This window comes from Drosophila sulfurigaster, chromosome X (assembly GCF_023558435.1).
Source record: "Drosophila sulfurigaster albostrigata strain 15112-1811.04 chromosome X, ASM2355843v2, whole genome shotgun sequence".
NCBI lineage: Eukaryota > Metazoa > Arthropoda > Insecta > Diptera > Drosophilidae > Drosophila > Drosophila sulfurigaster.
Window position 1 is genome coordinate 21,047,432 of NC_084885.1, and position 20,654 is coordinate 21,068,085.

Sequence of the window (20,654 nt, forward strand, 5' to 3'; positions counted from 1 at the left end):
ATACTTTTGGAAACCAATCAATTAGTTGCAATTTATTATAACCAAGAATAAAGTGTTCTGCTTACTTTCGAAATGCAGAACATCTTAAAAGTTAAATGAAAGTGTCTGAAATATTTAGATTACAAATTGCGCTATATACTTTCCAAGTAGAAATTCAAACTCTTTTAAGAATAACTAAAAAAAAACCAACAAAAAATGTTGCATAGGAATTCTGCTGCTTCTTTTTGAAATTCTAATTCTACCTCTTAAAAACCTTTTGAAAAGTAATAAAAAAAGCATTAGAAATTGTGTGAATTGTTTTATTTTTATGTAGTTTACTTTAAGAAAGTAAAATGAGCAACTATATGCATATACATATGTATATGCTGGATTCTTTAACTCACGTCATTCCCAAAACAAATAATTATGTATCCCCCATTAAAAATTTTGTTTATACTATTAATACTGAATACATCAATGTTTGTTATTCCTAACTTCAAAAGAGATGAAATTAAAAGAACTTTTTGGGATTTCGATTACCATATTCTTAAGCAAGAAAGCTGGAGTCGTCTGTGAGATATCCTTTAGCCATTTTAAATGAAAGCAAAACAGTGCGGTATTAAAATATACCAAATAGTATACCGCAAAAATACTAAAATATACCAAAATCAACAATTGGTGCGGCTGTGATATAACTGATACATATTTTAAATAAAGGCAAACGAGTGTGATATTATTCTCAAAATATACCAAATAATATACCACAAAAATACTAAAATATACCAATGGCCATGATTACGAGATACCTGTTACTCATTTTAAATAAAGGCAAAACAGTGTGATATTATTCTCAAAATATACCAAAAATATACCATAAACATACTAAAATATACCAAAAGCCGTGATTACGAGATACCTGTTGACCATTTCAAATAAAGGCATAATAGTGTGATATTCTCAAAATATACCAAAAATATACCACAAAGATACTAAAATATACCACAAGTCGTGATTATTAAATTAAGACAAACAGTCTGATATTATTCTCAAAATATACCAAATAATGTACCACAAAAATACTAAAATATACCGAAATCCATGATTGGTATATCGATATAGTAGGATTTTGCGAAATATATCCTAGAATTTATATACATTATGAGGTCGCAGGTGCAGAATTGTTTAGCGTGAATTCGATTTATTGAAATCACAATTGAAATTCCATTTTGATGCACAATTCCTGAGGCTACCAATCGCGCACAGGATTCCATCGCTTGAGATTGCCATCCCAAGCGAGATCCTCGATGCCCGCCTGAGCAGCGATGACAGCTTTGGCCCGGTTGGCAAACTCAATGGGCGATTCGTTGAGACCACGCCGCACCGCCGGCAGATACCATATGTCGCACTTAATCGACCACGACGAGATGACGAGCAGAATGTAGCGCATCATCGAGCAGCGCGTGCTGTCCCAGAAGGCGTCGCCAAAGCGTCGATCGTAGAGCACAGCGACGGGATAGACGACATTGCAGATGGCGAAGCTGCCCTTCTTGAACTGCATGACCGCCGTGTTGTTGATGCACGTGCCCTCGGGGAAGAGCAGGATGGGCGGCCGACCACAGCCGGCGGCATGGAGACGCAGCACCAAACCCAACGATTCGCGATCGCCCAACGCTCGACGCTCGAACCACAAATGCGGCGATGCCCGTGCCAAGGCCCGTTGGATGAGGCCAAGGATGCCATCGTGTCGCTGGCCGGTGAGTGAATAGTGGACATCGCACATGAGGACGAGCACGTCGAGCGGACTCGTGTGGTTGCACACACAGATGCCCATGCGTGGCCGCTGCTCCAGATTGTGCACGCATCGCACCACCGGAATGCACACCATGGTGAGGCGAAAGCACGGCCTCAGCGCCAAGTGTACCAGCCGCCGCTTGAAGCGCCACTCGGGCAGATGGCCGAGCACCCCGGTGACCAGCGTGAGCAGCAGCAGACAGCTGGCACAGCCCACGGTGCGCAGCGGCACCAGCAGCAGATAGCGCCACAGAATGCCCAGCAGCCAGAGCAGACGCAGCTGCCAGTTGAGCTGACGATGGCGATGCCGCAGATTGCGTGTCAACAGATTCCATTCCCCAGGCGGCGGCGCTGCGGCCGCAAATCTTGTGGTCACCTCATCGTCCAGCACCAGACGCAGTCCATCGGCCAGCAACTCGCAGCACTGCTCCATGCGTTCATTCAGTGCATCCTTCTGTTGTGCCTTCAATTCGCTTGGCTTCGGCTGCGGCACCTTTTGACTCTTGTTGCGTTTCCTTCGGCTGCGAGTCGCCTGCAGTTGTCGCGCGGTGTAGGCGAAGAGCAGCTCCAGCAGCTGCAGATAGCAGTGATTAATGCACTCGACACAGCTGCAGAGGAGCACGGTGCCGAGGAGGGTTAGGATAATCACTTGGAGCCACATTGAAAGCGCTAGGCAATGAAAGTGATTTGTGGGGATACAGAGAAACATAAGTGAATTATGAGGCGAAGGAGAGTAGAGCAGTAAGTGGAGAGATGGAGGCCTGGTAGAGGTGGAGTGAATTAGGCAACGAGTAACTAGTAATAGAGAGAGCAAAGAAGCGAGTAAGGAGTATGGCATTAAAGGAGCGAGTGAAAGCAACGTAGAGATGGATACCTAGTAGAGGTGGAGTGAATTAGGTAACGAGTAACGGAGGCAGTTAAATATCGAGTAATAGAGAGAGCAAAGAAGCGAGTGAGGAACATGCCCTTAAAGAAGCGAGTTGAAGCAACGAGTAGAGGGAGTAAAAAAACGAATAGAGAAGAAAGTAAAGGAATAAATAAGACAACGAGTAGATGAGTGAGAGGTTGATCGATTTATAAAACGAAAAAACAATGAATAGAGGAGATAGTCAAATAACGAGTAAGGAACGAAATAAAGGAGCGAGTTAAAGCAACGAGTAGAGAGAGAAAAGTAACACGATGGACCAAAGTAACGAGTTTGAACGAGCAAAGAAACGAGCAGAGGATAGTGTGATATGGACAGTTAAGACTAATGAAATAAACTAGTGACGACACGTAAAGTTGAAAGGTGGTACAACGAGTAGGGAAGATTGAAAGAGATATAAAAGAAGCGACTATTTAATAAATTAATAAAAGTTGTGATTATTGGAGAAGAAAGAAATTTCTAGCAGCAAGCAAGCAGAGAAATAAAAAGATAAAAGATTACAGGAACGAGTTAAATAAAGAGAAGATAGTGAAGCGAGTACGGCAATGTGAGAAGCATCGATCAAAAGCAAATGGAGTAATGGAGTGAGCAAAGAATGAAAAAGCGAGTGAAATAGAAAAAATATAAAGCATATAAAATGAAGAGTGAAACCAAAGAGAGGGAGTATGTGGAATAGATAGAAGCTAGCAAATGTGAATGCATTAGTGAAAAAGAGATAGACCGCAAGGAAGCGAGTGAAGAAGAGAGTCAAGTACAGAGTGAGGAAAAGAGAGAGAACGAATGAGCGAGAAAGCGCTAGCAAACAAATTCTCAATTAAAGTCCTAATTCAATTTATCGCCGTCTTTTTGGCTTTGCGCCTCTTGTCTTTGTCGTTTTTCCTCACGTTTTCCACGTTTTCACGTTTTCCTTCCTTAATTTCATTTGTTTTATTATTTTTTCGGGTTTTTTGTTGTAGTTGTTGGTTTTGGTTTTGTATTTTGCTAAGCTACGCCGACTTTGATTTATTTAACAAGCAAAAGGCGCCGAAATATAAAAAGGCGCAAGAGAGAAAACTTTGCCGTCGTCTCGTCTGCCCGCTCTGTTTGTCCTTTGGGTTGTGCTGTGTGTTGTGTTGTGCCGCGCCTCCAATCCAATATGCCTGGGATCCGCTTTTGTATATAGTCTCTGTGCTCTGTGGTTTGCCCTTATCCCCATTTGGTTTTGCATATGGCAATAATTCAATTATGCACAAGGCCGCAAAATAATTGGGCGCCGTTCGTTGTCGCCCATTTGCGCCGCAGGTCCTGGGCCCTCAGACTCGGCCTCGTTTTTGATCCTGAAAAACCGAAATCACTTAAAAAAAAAAACCGCAAAAACTTCTGGCTTTGTTAATTCGTTAATTAAATGGGCCTGGCTGACTCTCGATGACAGCTTGTAAACAGGAATTCAACTTTAAGGATTACGCAATGAGTGAGGCCACAATAACACAGGAAGAGCGGGGTTAACCCCTCTTCACTTCCCCCCTCCCCCCATTCACCACCACCTCGACAGTTTATCCGTTTGCTGAGTTCCACGCACATTGATGACATTGGCTGCTAGCAATCTTTGCTTATCAAAGCCAAACAACGACGTCAACGTCGTCCACAACGACAACTCATTTAGGCAAAGTCCCTCTCCTCTCTCTCTCTCTCTCTCTCTCTCACTCTCACTGTCTGTCTCGTTGTCTCTTTTCCTCTTCTACTGCTTGTTGTCGCCCCCTCAAGCCAGACTCTTAATTAGCATAGAATGTGTTTTAAAAAGCCACTTGAGCTAAACATTCAAAACACCTACACCACAACGCTCTCAGCAGCAGCAGCAACACACACACACACACACACACAACCTCCTCTAAGCCAACCCCTCTTCGTCTTCAACCCCCTTTCTAGGCAGCCTCCTTCGTCCAGCGTCACTCGAATGACTGTTACGACCTTAGACGCTTGCGGCTAAGACTTTGTGCGAAGACTGTGTGTGGCACAGTTAAGCAAGGCCGTCTACTTTCACACGGGCTCATTCGCTATTTCGAAGCTTTTGAGCTAAAGTTAATTTAGATATTTTGGTTGAAGAAAGAATTGATTTCGAGTAGGTTAAGCGGAGCGTCTTAGCAAGGAAAACAAATAATAATATTAGTGTTATGTAGAAATCAATAATAGAATACAAAATAAACACATAAATCTTTCAATAAAGAAAGGAAAAAAATAATATTACAGGCAAAAGAAGAGACTGCTTAATAAATAGAAGAAAAAAATGTTGTAATCAAATAAAGAAACCGAGTAAAAAAAGAATAGAAGCAAATAATATTATAAACAACAAATGTATGAGTTTGAAAGCATACAAAAAATATTATCAAAGTATAAACTGAGGCTGTTGTCTTTGTGTTCATTAGTTTTTGTGAATTAACTATTATTTTATTGAAATAACAAATACAATTTCTTATTGAAATCGGTTCTTAGTTAATTTAAATGCTTTACTCTGCTCAATTGTAATTAAAATAATTAAGCAATGTAGCAATCACGTGTTTTATAATTTTCCATAGATGTCATTTTTAATTTCTTAAATTGCATACAAAGAAATGAATGTGAAAATTTATATTCGCAGCATTTTAATCAAGCGTAGTCGCGGAAGTAAATGTTTATTTTATAGGAATTTTGATGTGTTTAGTTATCCACTCTTAAGCTTGACAATAAATAATCGATATTCTTCAACCAATCTGCTTAAATTTGTAATAGTAAAATATTATTGAATTACTACACAAATTTTCAGAGTGTTCAATTCATTATTTTGCACAAACTTGTGTGTTTATTCGTATGAAAATTGTATCTTACCTAATCGAATGTTCGAACTGAAGAGTTTGCATTGCAATAACTACGAGTATTTTGCAAATTCAATTTACGTGTCTCACTAATTGAAAGTTGCAAGTGAAGCAAGGTATAAAAAATATTTGAAACATTTTTCAAATGTTTTAAGTGAAGAGCAGCAGCATGCGCAGGAATTAAATAGTCAAATAATCGAAAGGAATTTAAAAAAAATACGCAATTCAATTCTATTACAAATAAAAAATAAATCCAATACATAAACTATCTTTAAATTCTACTACAGATACAAAATACTACTTTAATACTTAAATCACGCACTCTCTAAATAGTGAGCAAACTGCTACGCGTGATACACAAAAGAGTGGATAGAGTATTACGCATACGACGTGGTGTGCGGTGTGTGTTGTTGATAGCTGGCAGTGTGCACAATGTAGTCGACGTCGTCGCGTCAGCAGCAGCACGTGATGCTCAAGTGTTGGGATAAGCATTTCCGCTCTTCAGACATAACGCGAAAAACGCGCCACGCCCACCCTCCTCCATGCCCGCCCTCCATACACATTCGCAACTAGAAGCGACGCCGCGGTGTTTAGAAGTGGAGGAAGAAGAGGTGGAGGTGGAGGCGGCTGATGGGAGGGTGGAGGTGGTAGCTAGGTAGATGAGGAAGCACAAAATGAAATTGTGACGTTGCTGCCACGCCCCTATCAACGCTCGCCTCGCACGCCCAGCTGCCATTCAAAAGTAATTTAGCGTTTAAAAAACATTTTTCTGCCTCGACTTTTAAAAAGTTTTGCATAATGCGCCGTCGCGTTTTCTTTGTGTGTGTGCGCGTACGTGTATGTGTGTACGTGTGTGTGTGTGTGTGTGAGTGTTCGAGGCAGTGAGGAGGTGTGTCAACACTCACCTGTTTAATGTGGCCACGTTTCGTCGTCTGATTCAACTGATTGTATTAAAGCACCTACTAAACTGGGAAAGACTGAAAGCTAAAGCCTCTCAACATTTTTTTTTTTAGTGTATATTGACTTTGACGTTTCACTGACTGCCTGCCAAACCATGTGTGTGTGCGTGTGTGTGAGTGTGAGTGTGTGCTAAGCAATTGCTTATGAAAATTACATTCAGTAATCTGTAATCACTTAAGGCTTAGCTTATGCCCAATATATATAACCCCCAGACAATCTTAAAAAAGAATATTCAAATTCACAGAGGATTCATTTTGGACGGTCTTAACTTTGCTTTTTGGCCAACGTTACGCACAAATTACTAATTTACTTTGGCAAGCGAGCGGCAACTTCTCAAAATACTCTCGTAATCTGTTTCGGGCCACTTTAAGGGGAGCTCATTAAAAACAAAGTGGAAACATAATCGCTACTCGGGTCGGCAACCAGATAATCGCTTTAATAGCAAAAATAAATATTTCAACAAAAAACAACAACAACAACAAAGCACTTCTAAAACTCGATTTTACTTACAAAAAAAAAAAAAACATAAAGCACATTAAACACACTCGTTGAGCCATGTTTCAAATGTATTGTTATTTTCATTAAAATTAATACAACTGAAATGTTTCAAAATGGGTTCTCGGGTTAAAGCTTGTTTTGCTATTGTGTTGCTGGATTTATTTGTTATTGAAAATAAAATTGTAATAATATATGAATTATTGTCTGTTACTTTCAATGAATGATTTTACCTACCCATAGAATAAATAACTTAAGCATATCTGTAACAGGGAAAAGGAATAAACTCCGACCCCAAATAGTATATATGTATGTACTCGTATATTCTTGACCAACAAGGATAAAGACATGTCCGTCTGTACAATATATACTAAATAAAGCCTTCGATATATTTTAGTGCCTTTTTTGGACTATTTTTGGTATATTTTCGGAATTGTAGAAGCCATTTAAGAAATAAAGTATTTTGGCATTATAGCGAAAAACGCAAATCTGGTATATTTTGAGTGTAGTAAAATATCGATATACCAAATATAACTTTCGGTATATTTCAGTATTTTCTGGTATATTAATCTCATAGTCGAGCACACTCTGCTGTAGCTATCCTACTTGTTTCATTTGAAATTTTATTAATAAAAATGAGCTCAAAAGTAAACGATTAATTTTCAGTAATTTTCTTCTGCAACTTTCGTATTAAAAATGAAATGCAAAAAATTTGTAAATTATTTAATTAATTTACAATTAATGTTCAGTAATTTTATTTTCAATTTTTTATTGAAATTGAAATGTAAATTATTTGTACATTACTTTCATTGGCAATTGAATTATCAACAATGATATGTAGAAATGTTGTAAATTATGTAGCCGATTTTTTGCTTGTTGAGCACACTCAACTCAGCCAGAAAACAAAGTGCGTTAAATATAAAAAAAAATATGAAATTCGTAATTAATTATAATTTTGTGATGACTTAACTGCTGTCTTGATCCACTTACTTAACTCAGCGACTCAGTCAAAGCAGAGCCACGACCGACCCATCAATAATCTGCTGGCGGCTTTTTAATTGGTTTCCTCCGCCGCAAACCTCAAGTTTTCTTTTGCTAAAGGGAAAGGAATCGTTGTTGGTGTCATCTACTCATTATTTAATATAATCTCAATTTGATAAATTATTTCCGATGGACACAACGTGACGAAAAGTTGTCAGCGTCTACTTTGATTTGTGGCCAAGTTGTTGGCTTAAAGCGTAACGAGTTCTGAGTGCGAAGTGCCAAGTCTCTGTGTATGTGTGTGTGTCGAATGAGTCCTGAGTGTCCTGAGTTATCCAGACGCAGCGTCTCGACTATCGCCACTCGTTTATTTACGCAATTAATCAATTTATCTAGCTCTGTTTGTTGAATAAGTGATAAAGATTTATCACTCAACCCACTGAGCTTGCTCTTTGCTTCGATTCATTCACCACAACTTTTCCACTTCTCCTCCTTCTCCTTCTCCTTCTCCTGTTTCTCCTTTTCTCTCTCCTCTTCTTCTGCTGCTGTCCTGTTAAAGCCCTGGACAGACCCTCAGCATTCAGTGAACCCAGAGCTTTGACTTTTGCGTCTCGGCGCACATGAAAAGCAGCTGAAAATGCTTCAGCGTTAAGCAAAGTGGATTCAGAGACGCACAACTTGACATCGACATCGACATCGATGATGAAATTGCAGCTGAAGCTGTAGAACAGCGAGTACACAATGTTCTGCTGTATTTACTTTGACTTAATCAAGGTAAATCGTTAATAAATAAAGCACTTCGAGACGCTTAAGGCATTTCAATTTAATGGCATGAACTTGCTGTAAAATATATCAAATGGTTCGTTATCTACGATAGCAGATACTAATAAAGTATTTATTGTGAAAACTGAAATAAATTATTTATTACAAAGAAATGACGAATTAGTATTTATTTTAATAATTACATTTTATAGATTTATTGAATATTTACATTTTATAATTTATTCATTTAAGAAGAATGCTTAGAATGAGTTCGAAATTATTTTTCAGATTTAAGAAATTTCCAAATATGAATAAATTCGAACGCAAAAATTAACGAATTTATATATTTTATCGTAAAATAGAAAAAGTTTCTAAAATCAATCTGAGCAATAAACATTGGCCAGAAAATTTTCCATATGTAAAATTCTTTGAATTTGAGCATTACAAAAAAAGAGTTTTGAAAACAATAATTTATGATTGCAGAGAAGAAATATGGCAGCCTATTTCACTTATCATTTATTAAAACCAATTATGAAGTTTAAATTTGTAATTTTAATTTTAGTCCTAATTTGAATTTTTCAATATTATTTAAACAATTAAACAAATGGGTTACAGCCTATAGTTGCATGTTATTATATATTTGCATACCGATTCGATAAAGAGAGTTTTTATATTAATCTTATTTTGTACAAAACAAAATCATATTTGTTTAATATATTATCACACAATGAAGTATTAATATTTGATAAAATTTATTTTAATTTTGTGTTCCTTAATTTTTAATAAACATTAATATTTATTTAAATTTTTTTATCAAATATAATTTACATTTCAATACATTTTTAGAGAATAGAGCATTACTATTGATAATATTCAAGTGCTCAAAAGTTGTTAAATAATTTAAAGAACTCTTTAAAACATTCTCTGCTATTTTCTGACAGCTCTAAGAGCCGCCTTCTGTTGGCCACTGAAACCTCGTTTGCCATTCACATTTTCGTATTTTAGCTGTGATTTTTGTATATTACGCAACACTGGGCGGTCGATGGGTTTGCCACGATGGTTGAGCTAGGTGGTGTGGAGGGTTGGGGGTTCGTGGTGCATTTTGTGTGCAGCCGGTCAATGCACTCGGCGTAGCAAAGTTCTCGTCTCTCCCCTCCTCCTTCCGCTCCTCCCGCTCATCGCGCAGCCGGCAGATGCGAATGCGAATGCGGATGTGGAAGTCGAGCCGATGTTTTTCGCTTCAAGTCGCGGCGGCATTGGCATTTTGGCATTTTGGCTTGTCAACACTACACGTCGATGATGATGACGATGGCAACTGTTTGGGGTACACTTATTAAAAATTGTAAAGAGAGAGAGAGAGAGAGAGAAAGAGAAAGAGAGCAAGCGCTTGGAACGTTGCACAATTTTCTTAGGTGCAAAAAGTTGCACTTAACGAATGACCAAAAAGCGCATTGAACGCGCCGCGTTTTGACTGATTGAGTGGCCACACAGACTCCCTCTCTCTGTCTCTCGCTCTCTCTTTCTCTCTCCTCTCTCTCTTTTTCGTTCTCTCTCTCTCTCTCTCTCTTGCGCTGTCTGCCCGCATTTTATTGCCGTTTGCTTTTGCTGTTAAGTGAAGTGTAGGCGCATGAAACGAAACACGCGAAGCTTGTCGGTGTCGATGTAATAAATTTTCAAAATGTCCGAGCATACGAATAACGAATGGCTTGCCCAACGCTCAACGAAAGACACCAATACCAAAACAGCAGCAGCCACCATACACACAACCACACACACATACACACGCACACATTTAGTGGCTTTAAATTTAAGTGCCAAACACTACAACTTAAATTCGTATTTGAAGCTTTAAACCAAGTTAAAAGCAGTCAAAAATAAATTTGCAATTATTTGTTATATACATTTATTAGTTGGCAAGGAAGAGCAGCCGCAAAATACGTATCTTACATGTTAGACAAAGTTTAATTGATTAGCAGGCATAACTTAATGTACATACTTACGCAAATATTTGAAGCGAAATACTTTTCTTTACTTTACTTTAGAACCACGTATGAATAATATAACAAGTAAAAAAGATACTGCGAGGCTGTGAGATACCCATTATCAATAAAACCATATTCTAAAATTATACCAAATTAAAATACCATCGGCTATATTTGGTATGTTGATATAGTAATACATTCCAACAATAAAGTAGGCTACAGTCGAGTTTCCTCTATAAAACCACATTCTAAAATTATACCAAATTAATATACCGCAAAAATACTAAAATATACCATCGGCTATATTTGGTATATTGATATAGTACTATGGTACATTAAAACTATCAAGAAAGCTTCAATCGGGATTACTTAATAAACCATATTATAAAATTATACCAAATTAATTATACCGAAAATATACTAAAATATACCCCAGGCAATAATTAGTATATTGATATAGTACTATGGTACATTAGAACTATTAAGAAAGCTACAATCGGGATTACTCAATAAACCATATTCTAAACTTATACCAAATTAATATACCGCAACAATAGTAAAATACCACAACTACATTAAATATACATTGATTAAGAAACTGGTATATTTTGTTCTGTATGGTATATTTTAAATGCAGTATTTCATTTATATTCCAAAAATAAACTTTGTTATATTTTAGAATATTTGTGGTATATTATTTGGTATATTTTAAGACTAATACTACACAGTATTGCTTAATATCTTTATTTTATTCACAATGGGTAGCTTTCATATTGTTTGCTTTTATTTGTGTACAATATTTTATTTCAGTAACATTTTATTTAAAGCTTCGTTCTTCAACAGAGTTTTTTTTATTGGCTTATCTTTTCAATTCAATAACAATTTCCATAATTAATTACTTCTTATGCTACGCTGTTACATTTAGTTTAATTCAGACACTAAACTCAAATGAAAGCTTATATTCATTACTCGATTAGCTATCTCTATGCTTATCTTCGTTCTCTTCAAGTTTGCCATCGTTTTTCATACATTATTGCTACTTTTCTTGTTTTGCTTTGCACTCTTGTGCACTTTAATTATCTTTTGCAGTGCGCCGTTTTTCACCCTCTTTCATCCTTTTGCTGTTGCTGCATTCCATGCCAAGCGCTGTCACCTGCAAATATATCACGTATACGTAACGTATACATACGTATTTCTCTGCTGTCTTGTCTCTCTTTTTCCGCATCATCGCTATTCGATAATTGAACTCTGTTTTGACAATTTGTGCGCACACATACAGACACACTCACACATATACACATATATATGTGAACTGCAGCCAAATAAATATTTCGTTGCCTTTTATTGATTGCGAGTGCAATATTTCACAACATTTCGCAATACTCTGATAATCTCTTACCGTTTTTGCAACATTTCCATTTCGTTTTCTCTCTTTCGTTTTTTGTGTTGTGTCTTTTGGCAATTTGTTAATTGTATTTCATATGCAGGCGGATTTCAGATTTGATTAGCTTCAATGTTGATGCCAAAGAGCTTTCCTCTGTCTGTCTCTATCTCAGCTTATCTTTAGTCCTTTGTGAGCTGTGTTAAAGTTCTGCCTGCAGCTTGCAGTACTATATACTATACTATATACATATATATATTGTATTTGCCTGTCACAAATTGAAACGTAAATGAAATGAACTTAAATATGCATACAATGTAAATAGACGCGAACACAACTTTTGCCTCAGGGACGCAGCTGGTAAATGATTTTGCATAGTTCATAAAACCTCTGCCTTGTATTCTTTCCACTTTCCACTTTCCACAGCATCTTTTCGGGCTCGCGTCTCTTCGTTTTTGCTTATCGGTAAATGGCAATCAGCATCGCAAATTCCGCGAAAATCAAAAATCGAATTGCTCCGAAAAGAAGACATTTGAAATTCATGGAAATTCGTGGCAATGTCAATCGCATTGCCTTGCGCCTTAATTAGCCGCAGCTGTTGAAGGGAAATCCCTTTAAAGCTCAGTTTTCATTTTGTTTCACTTCCACACATACACACACACACACACATACACACAATTACAAACAACGTACGCAGTGCAGAGAGTGAAAAAAAACTAAAGTAAAAGAATGAAAGGAAACCAAGTAAAAGCACACACAAGTTGAAAAGCATACGAGTAAGGGGGAAAAAAAGGAGAAAATATAACTGCAAATATTTTCTTATGCTTGTATGAAATGTAAGCATGTAAATACACCCCACACACACACACACGCGTACAATATAAAGGCACAGTTTCGTGGCAGAATGCTTTGCAGTTGCTGCCAAAGTCGACACAGCTCCGAAGACAGAAGTAGACAAGCGGCAACGAGAGTTGCCTCATCAAATTCGAATTGTTTTGAAAATGATTTGAATATCATTTTGAACTTCGAATTTTTAATTCCGTTGGTAAAAAACCTAAATACATAATAAAATGCTGGAGAAGCTGATTTTTTCTTTATAATTCTGTAAAAATATGGCATAATTGTATACCTAAAAAACACAATAATAAGAAATACTTAAGAGCCGAAACAAGCATGGCTCTAAAATTCTACAAAAAATTGTTAAATTCCTCTTAATAACTTTAAATGCTTAAATACCCAACTAAGCAAAACATGCTTAAAAAACTTTATTTAAATCCACAATTCCAGTAAAAATAAAATATCAGAATGTTTTTTGCAACTAAACGAATATTTTTTTTTTTGGTATATCGATGTAGTAATGCTTTTAAAATATATCTTGCAGTAACGAAAAAATAGGAATATATTACTAAATATTTCTATTAAATCCGTTTTATATAGTGAAAATCCGAAACACTATTTTAAAATATAACAAATAAAAATGCTTGGCAAACTAAGTTTTATTTTACATTTCTTTGAGAAAATGTATATTTAGTCGAAGAAGAACTAAATATATGTTTAAATCAAACTATTCAAATAGTATCTTGCCAATGCGGTAGTATTCTTAAAATATACCAAATGAATATACCCCAAAGTACTAGAATATACCGTTTGTCTCGGCTGTTGACGCTGATCAAGAATATGGAATCGGGGATGCCTCCTTTTAATACCATTTTATACAATGGATAGGGGGAATGAAAATAATCAAGATGAACTACAGAAAATGCAAGAATTGGTGAAACAACCCTCGTTGAAGTCACCAAACAGACATCGTTGCAGACTGCTTCAATTTGCTGGATTGCTGCGAACTTTTAAAATATTAACAACAAAAGAATTTAAACTTTCAATGAAGACAACGCAACGCGCACAAGCTCAATTTGCATGTCGCTCGCTGTCTGTCTGACTGACTTTCCTTCTGCATATGAATGCGTGTTGGTCTGTCTGTATGTATGTACGAGTATTATATTTGCTATGTCTGTATGTATATATTCATCCTATATAAATACTCTTACAACGGTTGTCTGTGGGGAATGTAGATGAAAGTAGCTGCTGGCTGTGAGCTCTGACTCACGACTGAATGACAATCAGCAACGAGTTACCAAGAGCCAACAGCCAACTTCTGCCTCTTACTATATACATTTATATATATTCAGATTCATATGCATATTTTTTGTGTGATGTGTGTGCTAGTCCTTAGCATAAACCAAAGTCTGCAAGCCTTGCACTTCATTTCCATAGAGCAAGCAAGCAAGCAAGCAGAAGAGAAAATACTTGTCAGCTGGAATTGCGACTCAAATTGGCATCAAATCGATTTCAATTGCTCAACCGAGATTCCTCTGCTGCCGAATACTTGGCACAATCACAATTTAATATCAAGGCAGTCACAATTGCATTTCAATTAAAGAGCCGCAAAAAAAGTCGAATTTACTCAGCTTTAAAGCCGCACGGAGTTGGAGCTCATTAAATCGACACTCGTAAATGAAATACTTGAATCTCATGTTATAATTGCTCTGCATAATTAAGAGAGCGAGAACGAGAGCGAGAGAGAGAGAGAGAGAGAGAGAAGGATTGTCAAATTGATTTAATTAGCAAACGAAACGAAAGGAAATAAGCATATGCAATGAGCTTCAGGATTTGCATGTTTTGCAATTAAATACGTCGAAGCAAACGTAAACTAAAGGCCACTTGAGGCAACTAAATGATGAAGCTGGCAAATTACACCTACGAATCTCAAATCTGCTTTTCAAAATTGTTGCCACAGATGCTTGTTGCCTGTTCTCTATGCTGCTTGTTGCTGTCAATTAAATTGTTATGAATCGAATACAATTTGCTCACACACACACGCACCTCTCTGTGTGTGAGAGAAGTCTCAAAGGACATTTGCAAATGGATTATACAAATACCATGGTAATTGCTTGATTGGGCTTGCAATTTGATGGTATTAAAATGCAAAATTGCGCATACGACGTGAGGATTTCTCTCTCTCTCTCTCTCTCTCTCTTTCTCTATCTCTCTTTCTCTCTCTGTCGCACGAACAAAAGTTTCGATTAATCTCACTTTGTGTACTACATATATACATTCTATATACTTAGTATATGCTGCTTAGGTAAACTTGAAACTTTGTAGTCGCATTATAAATTCTGATACTGTAGTTGCTTCGATTAGCATAAGCTCGACTCGGCAAATCATAAATCTTGCATTCATAGTTTATAAGTATGTTTAAGTCGCCAGCCCAGCCACTAAAGCAGAGCACAACACACACTTCTCACTCCAATTAGCTGCTAAAATACCTCACCTGAGCTCTGTGCTCAGAGCTCGTTGCTCAGCTGCAAGTTGAGCGGGCAACAAAGTGTAATTAAATATCCATTTAGTGTACATTATGTTTGCCACAGCGCAGAGCGTTAGCTAGACACATTACCAACTTTTCTCGCTCTCTCTCTCTCTCTTTCTCTGTGTTTTTTTTTTCTCCACTCTGGTCACTTTGGAACCCTTTAAGCGCAAAACTTAAGCAGCGATTGCAGCGCTACTTGGGGGCAACTTTAAAGAGCTTCTTATGTCTAAATTAATTTAAAAGTTCGTTCACTTGAAAAATCGTGGTGCTTAACTCGCTTCCCACTCGTATCTCCTTCCTCTCTATCTCTCTCTCTCTATCTGTCTCTCTCGCTTTGCTTTTGCTTTGCTTTCTACCCTCTCGGCGTCCATTTGCGGCCGCTTGAGAGTTGCCCGCGGACAACAGTCGAGCTCGAGTCGAGTTCGAGTCGAGGGTACGGTCAGGAAACGGACAATGATGCTCCCAGGCGCTTACTCGTTTATTAAAGATTATGCTTATAATGACGACGACAATGACGACAAGCAGCAGAATGCGCTGCTGCCTCTGTTCGCTGTTCTCAGTTCTCTGTATATGAAACACTCGACCCAAGCTCAAGGATGACGGTCCCCATCGCTCCCATCGTGATGTTGATGATGCTATTTTTCGAAAATATTCTCCTCATTGTATGTGTGTCTGTGTATGTGTGTTTTCCCTCTCTCTTTTTTCGTTTTTTTTTTTTATGCCATGTTTTATTTTATTTCATTTTATTTCATGGCTCTTTAGTCGCTCGTTTCATATTTTCGCCATTCTTTCATTTTTTATCTTTTGCTTCTTTTAAGCCAATAAAGTTGGTTTTCTGCTTTTGTTTATCATCACACTGGACTTGCACTTGAAACTGGACGTGAACCACGAACAAGACCAAAAACCAAAGAACAAAATCATTTCGCGTTGCGATTCGCGAATGTGGAATGCGGAAGTGGAAGCCACACGTAGAGAGTGTGACGTGATTTGTGTAGCAATTTTCATTCTTCATTCTTCACTTTCCACTTTTCGCTTGGCTTGCTTTTCCCGCTGGCTAAAGCCATCACTTCTCAGGTGTCGAAAACATTGACAACCACAACAAAATAAAAAAGACAACAAACTCTGCGTACAACTTAATAAAATCTATTTGCCTATCGAGCTTAGCATTTGAGCACTTCAATATTCCAAGTGCATGGCATATTTTGTTTCATTGACAAACACGAAATACGAAATATTTTATTTGGTTTGTAAAAAATTCGAAATTCTAGCGTTTTAGCTTAAACAAACATTTGTTAATCTAACATATTTATTTCAATTGCATAAATAAATACTTCACACTTTTTTTAATGTTTCTTGTTATATTTACTTCTCTACTTAAATTTTTAATATAATCATTAAAAGTTACTCTTTAGAATTAAATATCCTAATAGAAAGTTTAGGAACTACTTTTCAACTAATGTCCTTATAATATGAATAAACATAAGTAAAAAAGGTTTTTTTTTCAAATATTAAATTCATGTTCTAAATAAATATTTATCTTTAACTTAAAGAAGAAACTAATAAGTTTTGTTGCTATTTTTAATATTCAAAGTAGGGAACTTTTTAAAAGGATATTCTTATCTATTTTTTTTGCAATATAATAACATCAACACTTTTGGTTTTTTGTTTTAACATCATGTAAGAGAGATTTTCAGTTATTTTTTTTTTAATTTGCGTTTAAAATTCAACGTAGTTAAGAAGTCCTTTTTTGTTCGTGGTAGAATTTGATTTTCGATTTATCTAAGTAAGAGATTCCAATTTATGGTTGAAATGAAAAGTTTTTAAGCATTCGAAAGATTTTAAGAATTTTATTAGATAACTAATAAGACAATTTCGTATACTTGTATATAGAAAGTGAGATTTAATAAAGACAAATTATATTTGTATTCTTTTAAGCACTGCATTTAAATTTTGCATGCTTTATATAACAAAATAAGTAAAGCAGTGAATTGTTGTTAGTTTTAGAAATTTATGACAATTCATTTTATATACAAAAAATGAAAAAAAAAATTGATTCAAGAGTTGATTACAAATCTTGGTTAAAGATTTTTAAACTTAAATAAGATTTTTAGGTTGGAAACATCTTAAATTAAAGTTTTCATGTTTTCTGTGTTATATTTTCTATTCATGAAAGAAGATTGAAATGATTAATTTCATAACTTTTGTGAAATTTTAAACTTGATTCCAGAATCAAACCTTCATGGTTTTATTTTGACTTAGTAATCTTGATTGAAATTTCATTCTAGATTTTAGCACTTTCTTTTTCCCTGTGCAAGTATTTAATTAAAATTTCAGCTGCTGAAGCAAAATCAATTGTTACAAAGTCTTTGCTTAAGAATCACGTATTGCATTTGCATTTTCAATCTACTGCTGTTCACAGACTTTTGTTGCGCAGTGTTTTCACTGTGACGTAACATATATTTGTGGTACACTTTCTGTGGCGATAATAATCGAGTAAATGGGTCATATGCGGTTGGGTTGAAATTGTGCCACTGTCGACGACGACGATGACGCAGTGGGGATGACTTTGTTTCCATTGTGCGACGGTTGAAACCTTTGCGGCATCGAGGAGCGTGGAGCGAGGAGCGAGGAGAGTCGAGAGTTGGTCGCAGATCCTTTTGTGTTTGTCCTCGAGGTGTCGCGTCGGCCAACAGCCGTCTCAATCGCTCATACAATCAACGTTCTACCCCCACCTCGATCCCTTCTCTCTGTATCTCTCCCTCTCTCTCTCTCTCTGTCTATCTTTTGTTGCTGTTTCTGTTGTGTGCTGCTGTGAGTCAACCCTTTCCTCCTGGTCGGTCATATTACTCGTAGTTGCCCATTGTTTCTCTACTCTGTTTCATTTCTATGTCATTTCCTCAGTTGCAAGCTCTGCTCGGTTGCTCGGTTGCTCGGTTGCTGGTGGCATTTCACAGCTAATTTCAACGAGAAATTTTTGGATCGTGAGATTAGGCGATGACAAGGGGGCCAAGTTTGCTCTGAGGCGAGAGACGAGATACGAGAGACGAGGCGAGGCAGGACTACAACCATAAGTCATCCGACGACCGCTTGTGCGACGCTTATGCAAATTTGTGCCAACTGACAAATGGGGCAGCATTTGCACAATGCCGACAACAACTAAGAGAGAGTGAGAGAGAGAGAGAGAGTGAGTGGGAGAAAGGGAAAGAGACTGCGACTGCGACTGAGACTCGAGAACTCACAAAACTGAGCACGAAGAATGTTTTTTTTGCGGGGGCGCTGGGGCGTGTCTATATAAATGTCATTTGTGTGTGTGTGTTTTTCTGTTTTTCTCTTCTTTGGATTTTGTTTGGTTTCTTTTTTGATACGTTTCCTTTTCTTTTCTCATTTTTTTTCGGTATTTTTTGTTTTTTGTTTTTTGGGTCGCCCGCTTAGCCCGACATGATGATGATAAAGTGCACATTAAAAAAATATATACATACATATATATATATTTGCCATTGCCTTCTTTCTTATTGTGAAAAGCGAATTTATTTATTTGCTGAGTGGAGCGCACGCTTTGCATTCTCAACTAGGCAACAGCAATGCCAGCAATGAAATGAGAGTAGTTTCCATTTCCATTTCCATTTCCATTGAAACGTGCGGAAAATCAATGAAATTTGTGCACTCGACGCGAAACTCTCTCTTTCTCTCTGTGTGTGTGTGTGTAATCATTATTACTCGTTATTGTATAATATAGTGGCGCATATAATTCACACTTGCACCCACTCACACACACACACACACACACACGTGGCACGCCCACTGCGGCCATTGAGCTTGTCAGCTCTTATCAACATGCTGCAAGCCGCACAGCAGATGAAGTCTTTGCTTTTAATTTTTTCCCTCTCCTCTGTCTCCTCCCTCTCTCTTGGTCTCTTTGCCTGCTGCCAACGACAGAACGCGGCTTGCTGGAGCCACACTAATACACAGACACAAGCACACACGCACACACACACACACACATACACTCACACTGACACGCACATAAAATTATTTTCTTCATATAATAAGTGTAATAACTTTCATGTGTCGCCCCATGTGGAATGTGGCACGAAGCTGAAGCTCTTGCAAATACCACGCGAGGGTCGATTGCAAAATCTAGAAAGATCGGTATATATAAAATATATCAATTTTCAAATATTGCATTTTTCTTTGCAAATAGTATTTTTTAGCCGAAATGACTTTGAGTGGAATCTAGAACGAAAATTTATATTAATTAAGTTTTAAGCAAACAAAATCCAAAACATTCTTCAGTTTATACTAAAAGAAATATATATAAATCGGAATATTCATATTGTCGCATATTTACTTTAGAGTTCAGCTGATTTTGTATAATGAAAATATAAATGAAATTGTATTAAATGCAAATTCAAATAAATTCGAATTTCAAAAGTTGTAAAAAGTGACTGAAAAGAATTTGGAATTTGTTCATATAAAGCTGAGTATCGAAATATTGAGATTATTGCTTAGTAATTCAACACAACAACATTTTTTTAGGAAGTTTTCATGGATATTGAAAATGTTTAAATTATCAATAAGAAAAATATTTCTGGCATTTTTTAAGTGAAATTCTTGAATCTAATATATTAATAACAAAATCCTAATAAGTTAAAAGATATAGCTCTAGTATACAAATATAATATTTTGTAGTATACCAAAGCTACAAACACTTTTCTTTTATTAAAATCACAAGAACAGAAACTACAATATTTAATTGTATTTTTTTTTTACTGAAAAGTTCTTAAATATTTTCCGTCTTCAAAATGGAAATGTATCATACTCTTTTTTTTTGAGGGAACAAATATTTGTCATGCTTCTTAATATACTCCATAATTATGAGAGAAATTTGAAAACTATTTATTTAAAACAAATCTCTATAAGGACTATCCGAAATATCACAAGATGTAGTTGTCTAGTACTTTAGATAGTTGGTTAATTTTACCTAATGTCTGCGAAGTTGAAGTATTCATAAGCAAACCCACGAAAGCGAGTGTCTGTTATACACTTGTGTGTGTGTGTGTGTGTGTGTGTGTGTGTGTGTGTTAGTGTGCGTGTGTAGCACTTAAATAGAATTGAGTGCGGCAGAGAGTGAGAGTGAGGAGTCAGAAGAGAAGAAGAGTAAAGAGAAAGACGAGTGCGTTGTCCTCATTTGGCACTTGGCGCA

The 20,654-nt window shown here is 36.7% G+C and overlaps 2 protein-coding genes across 2 annotated transcripts in view; one reads left to right on the plus strand and one right to left on the minus strand.

Moving 5' to 3' along the window:
• LOC133849593 (innexin shaking-B) overlaps positions 1-20,654 on the plus strand; it is a 105,450-nt gene that overhangs the window by 21,648 nt on the left and 63,148 nt on the right. The window lies entirely within an intron of this gene.
• Positions 1,153-6,588, minus strand: LOC133849592 (glycerol-3-phosphate acyltransferase 4). Its single transcript, XM_062285776.1, has 2 exons — positions 6,429-6,588; positions 1,153-2,439 (listed from the first exon to the last, which is right to left on the minus strand). Exon 2 carries the CDS (start codon positions 2,429-2,431, stop codon positions 1,226-1,228), a length of 1,206 nt encoding a protein of 401 aa, XP_062141760.1. The 5' UTR covers positions 2,432-2,439; positions 6,429-6,588; the 3' UTR covers positions 1,153-1,225.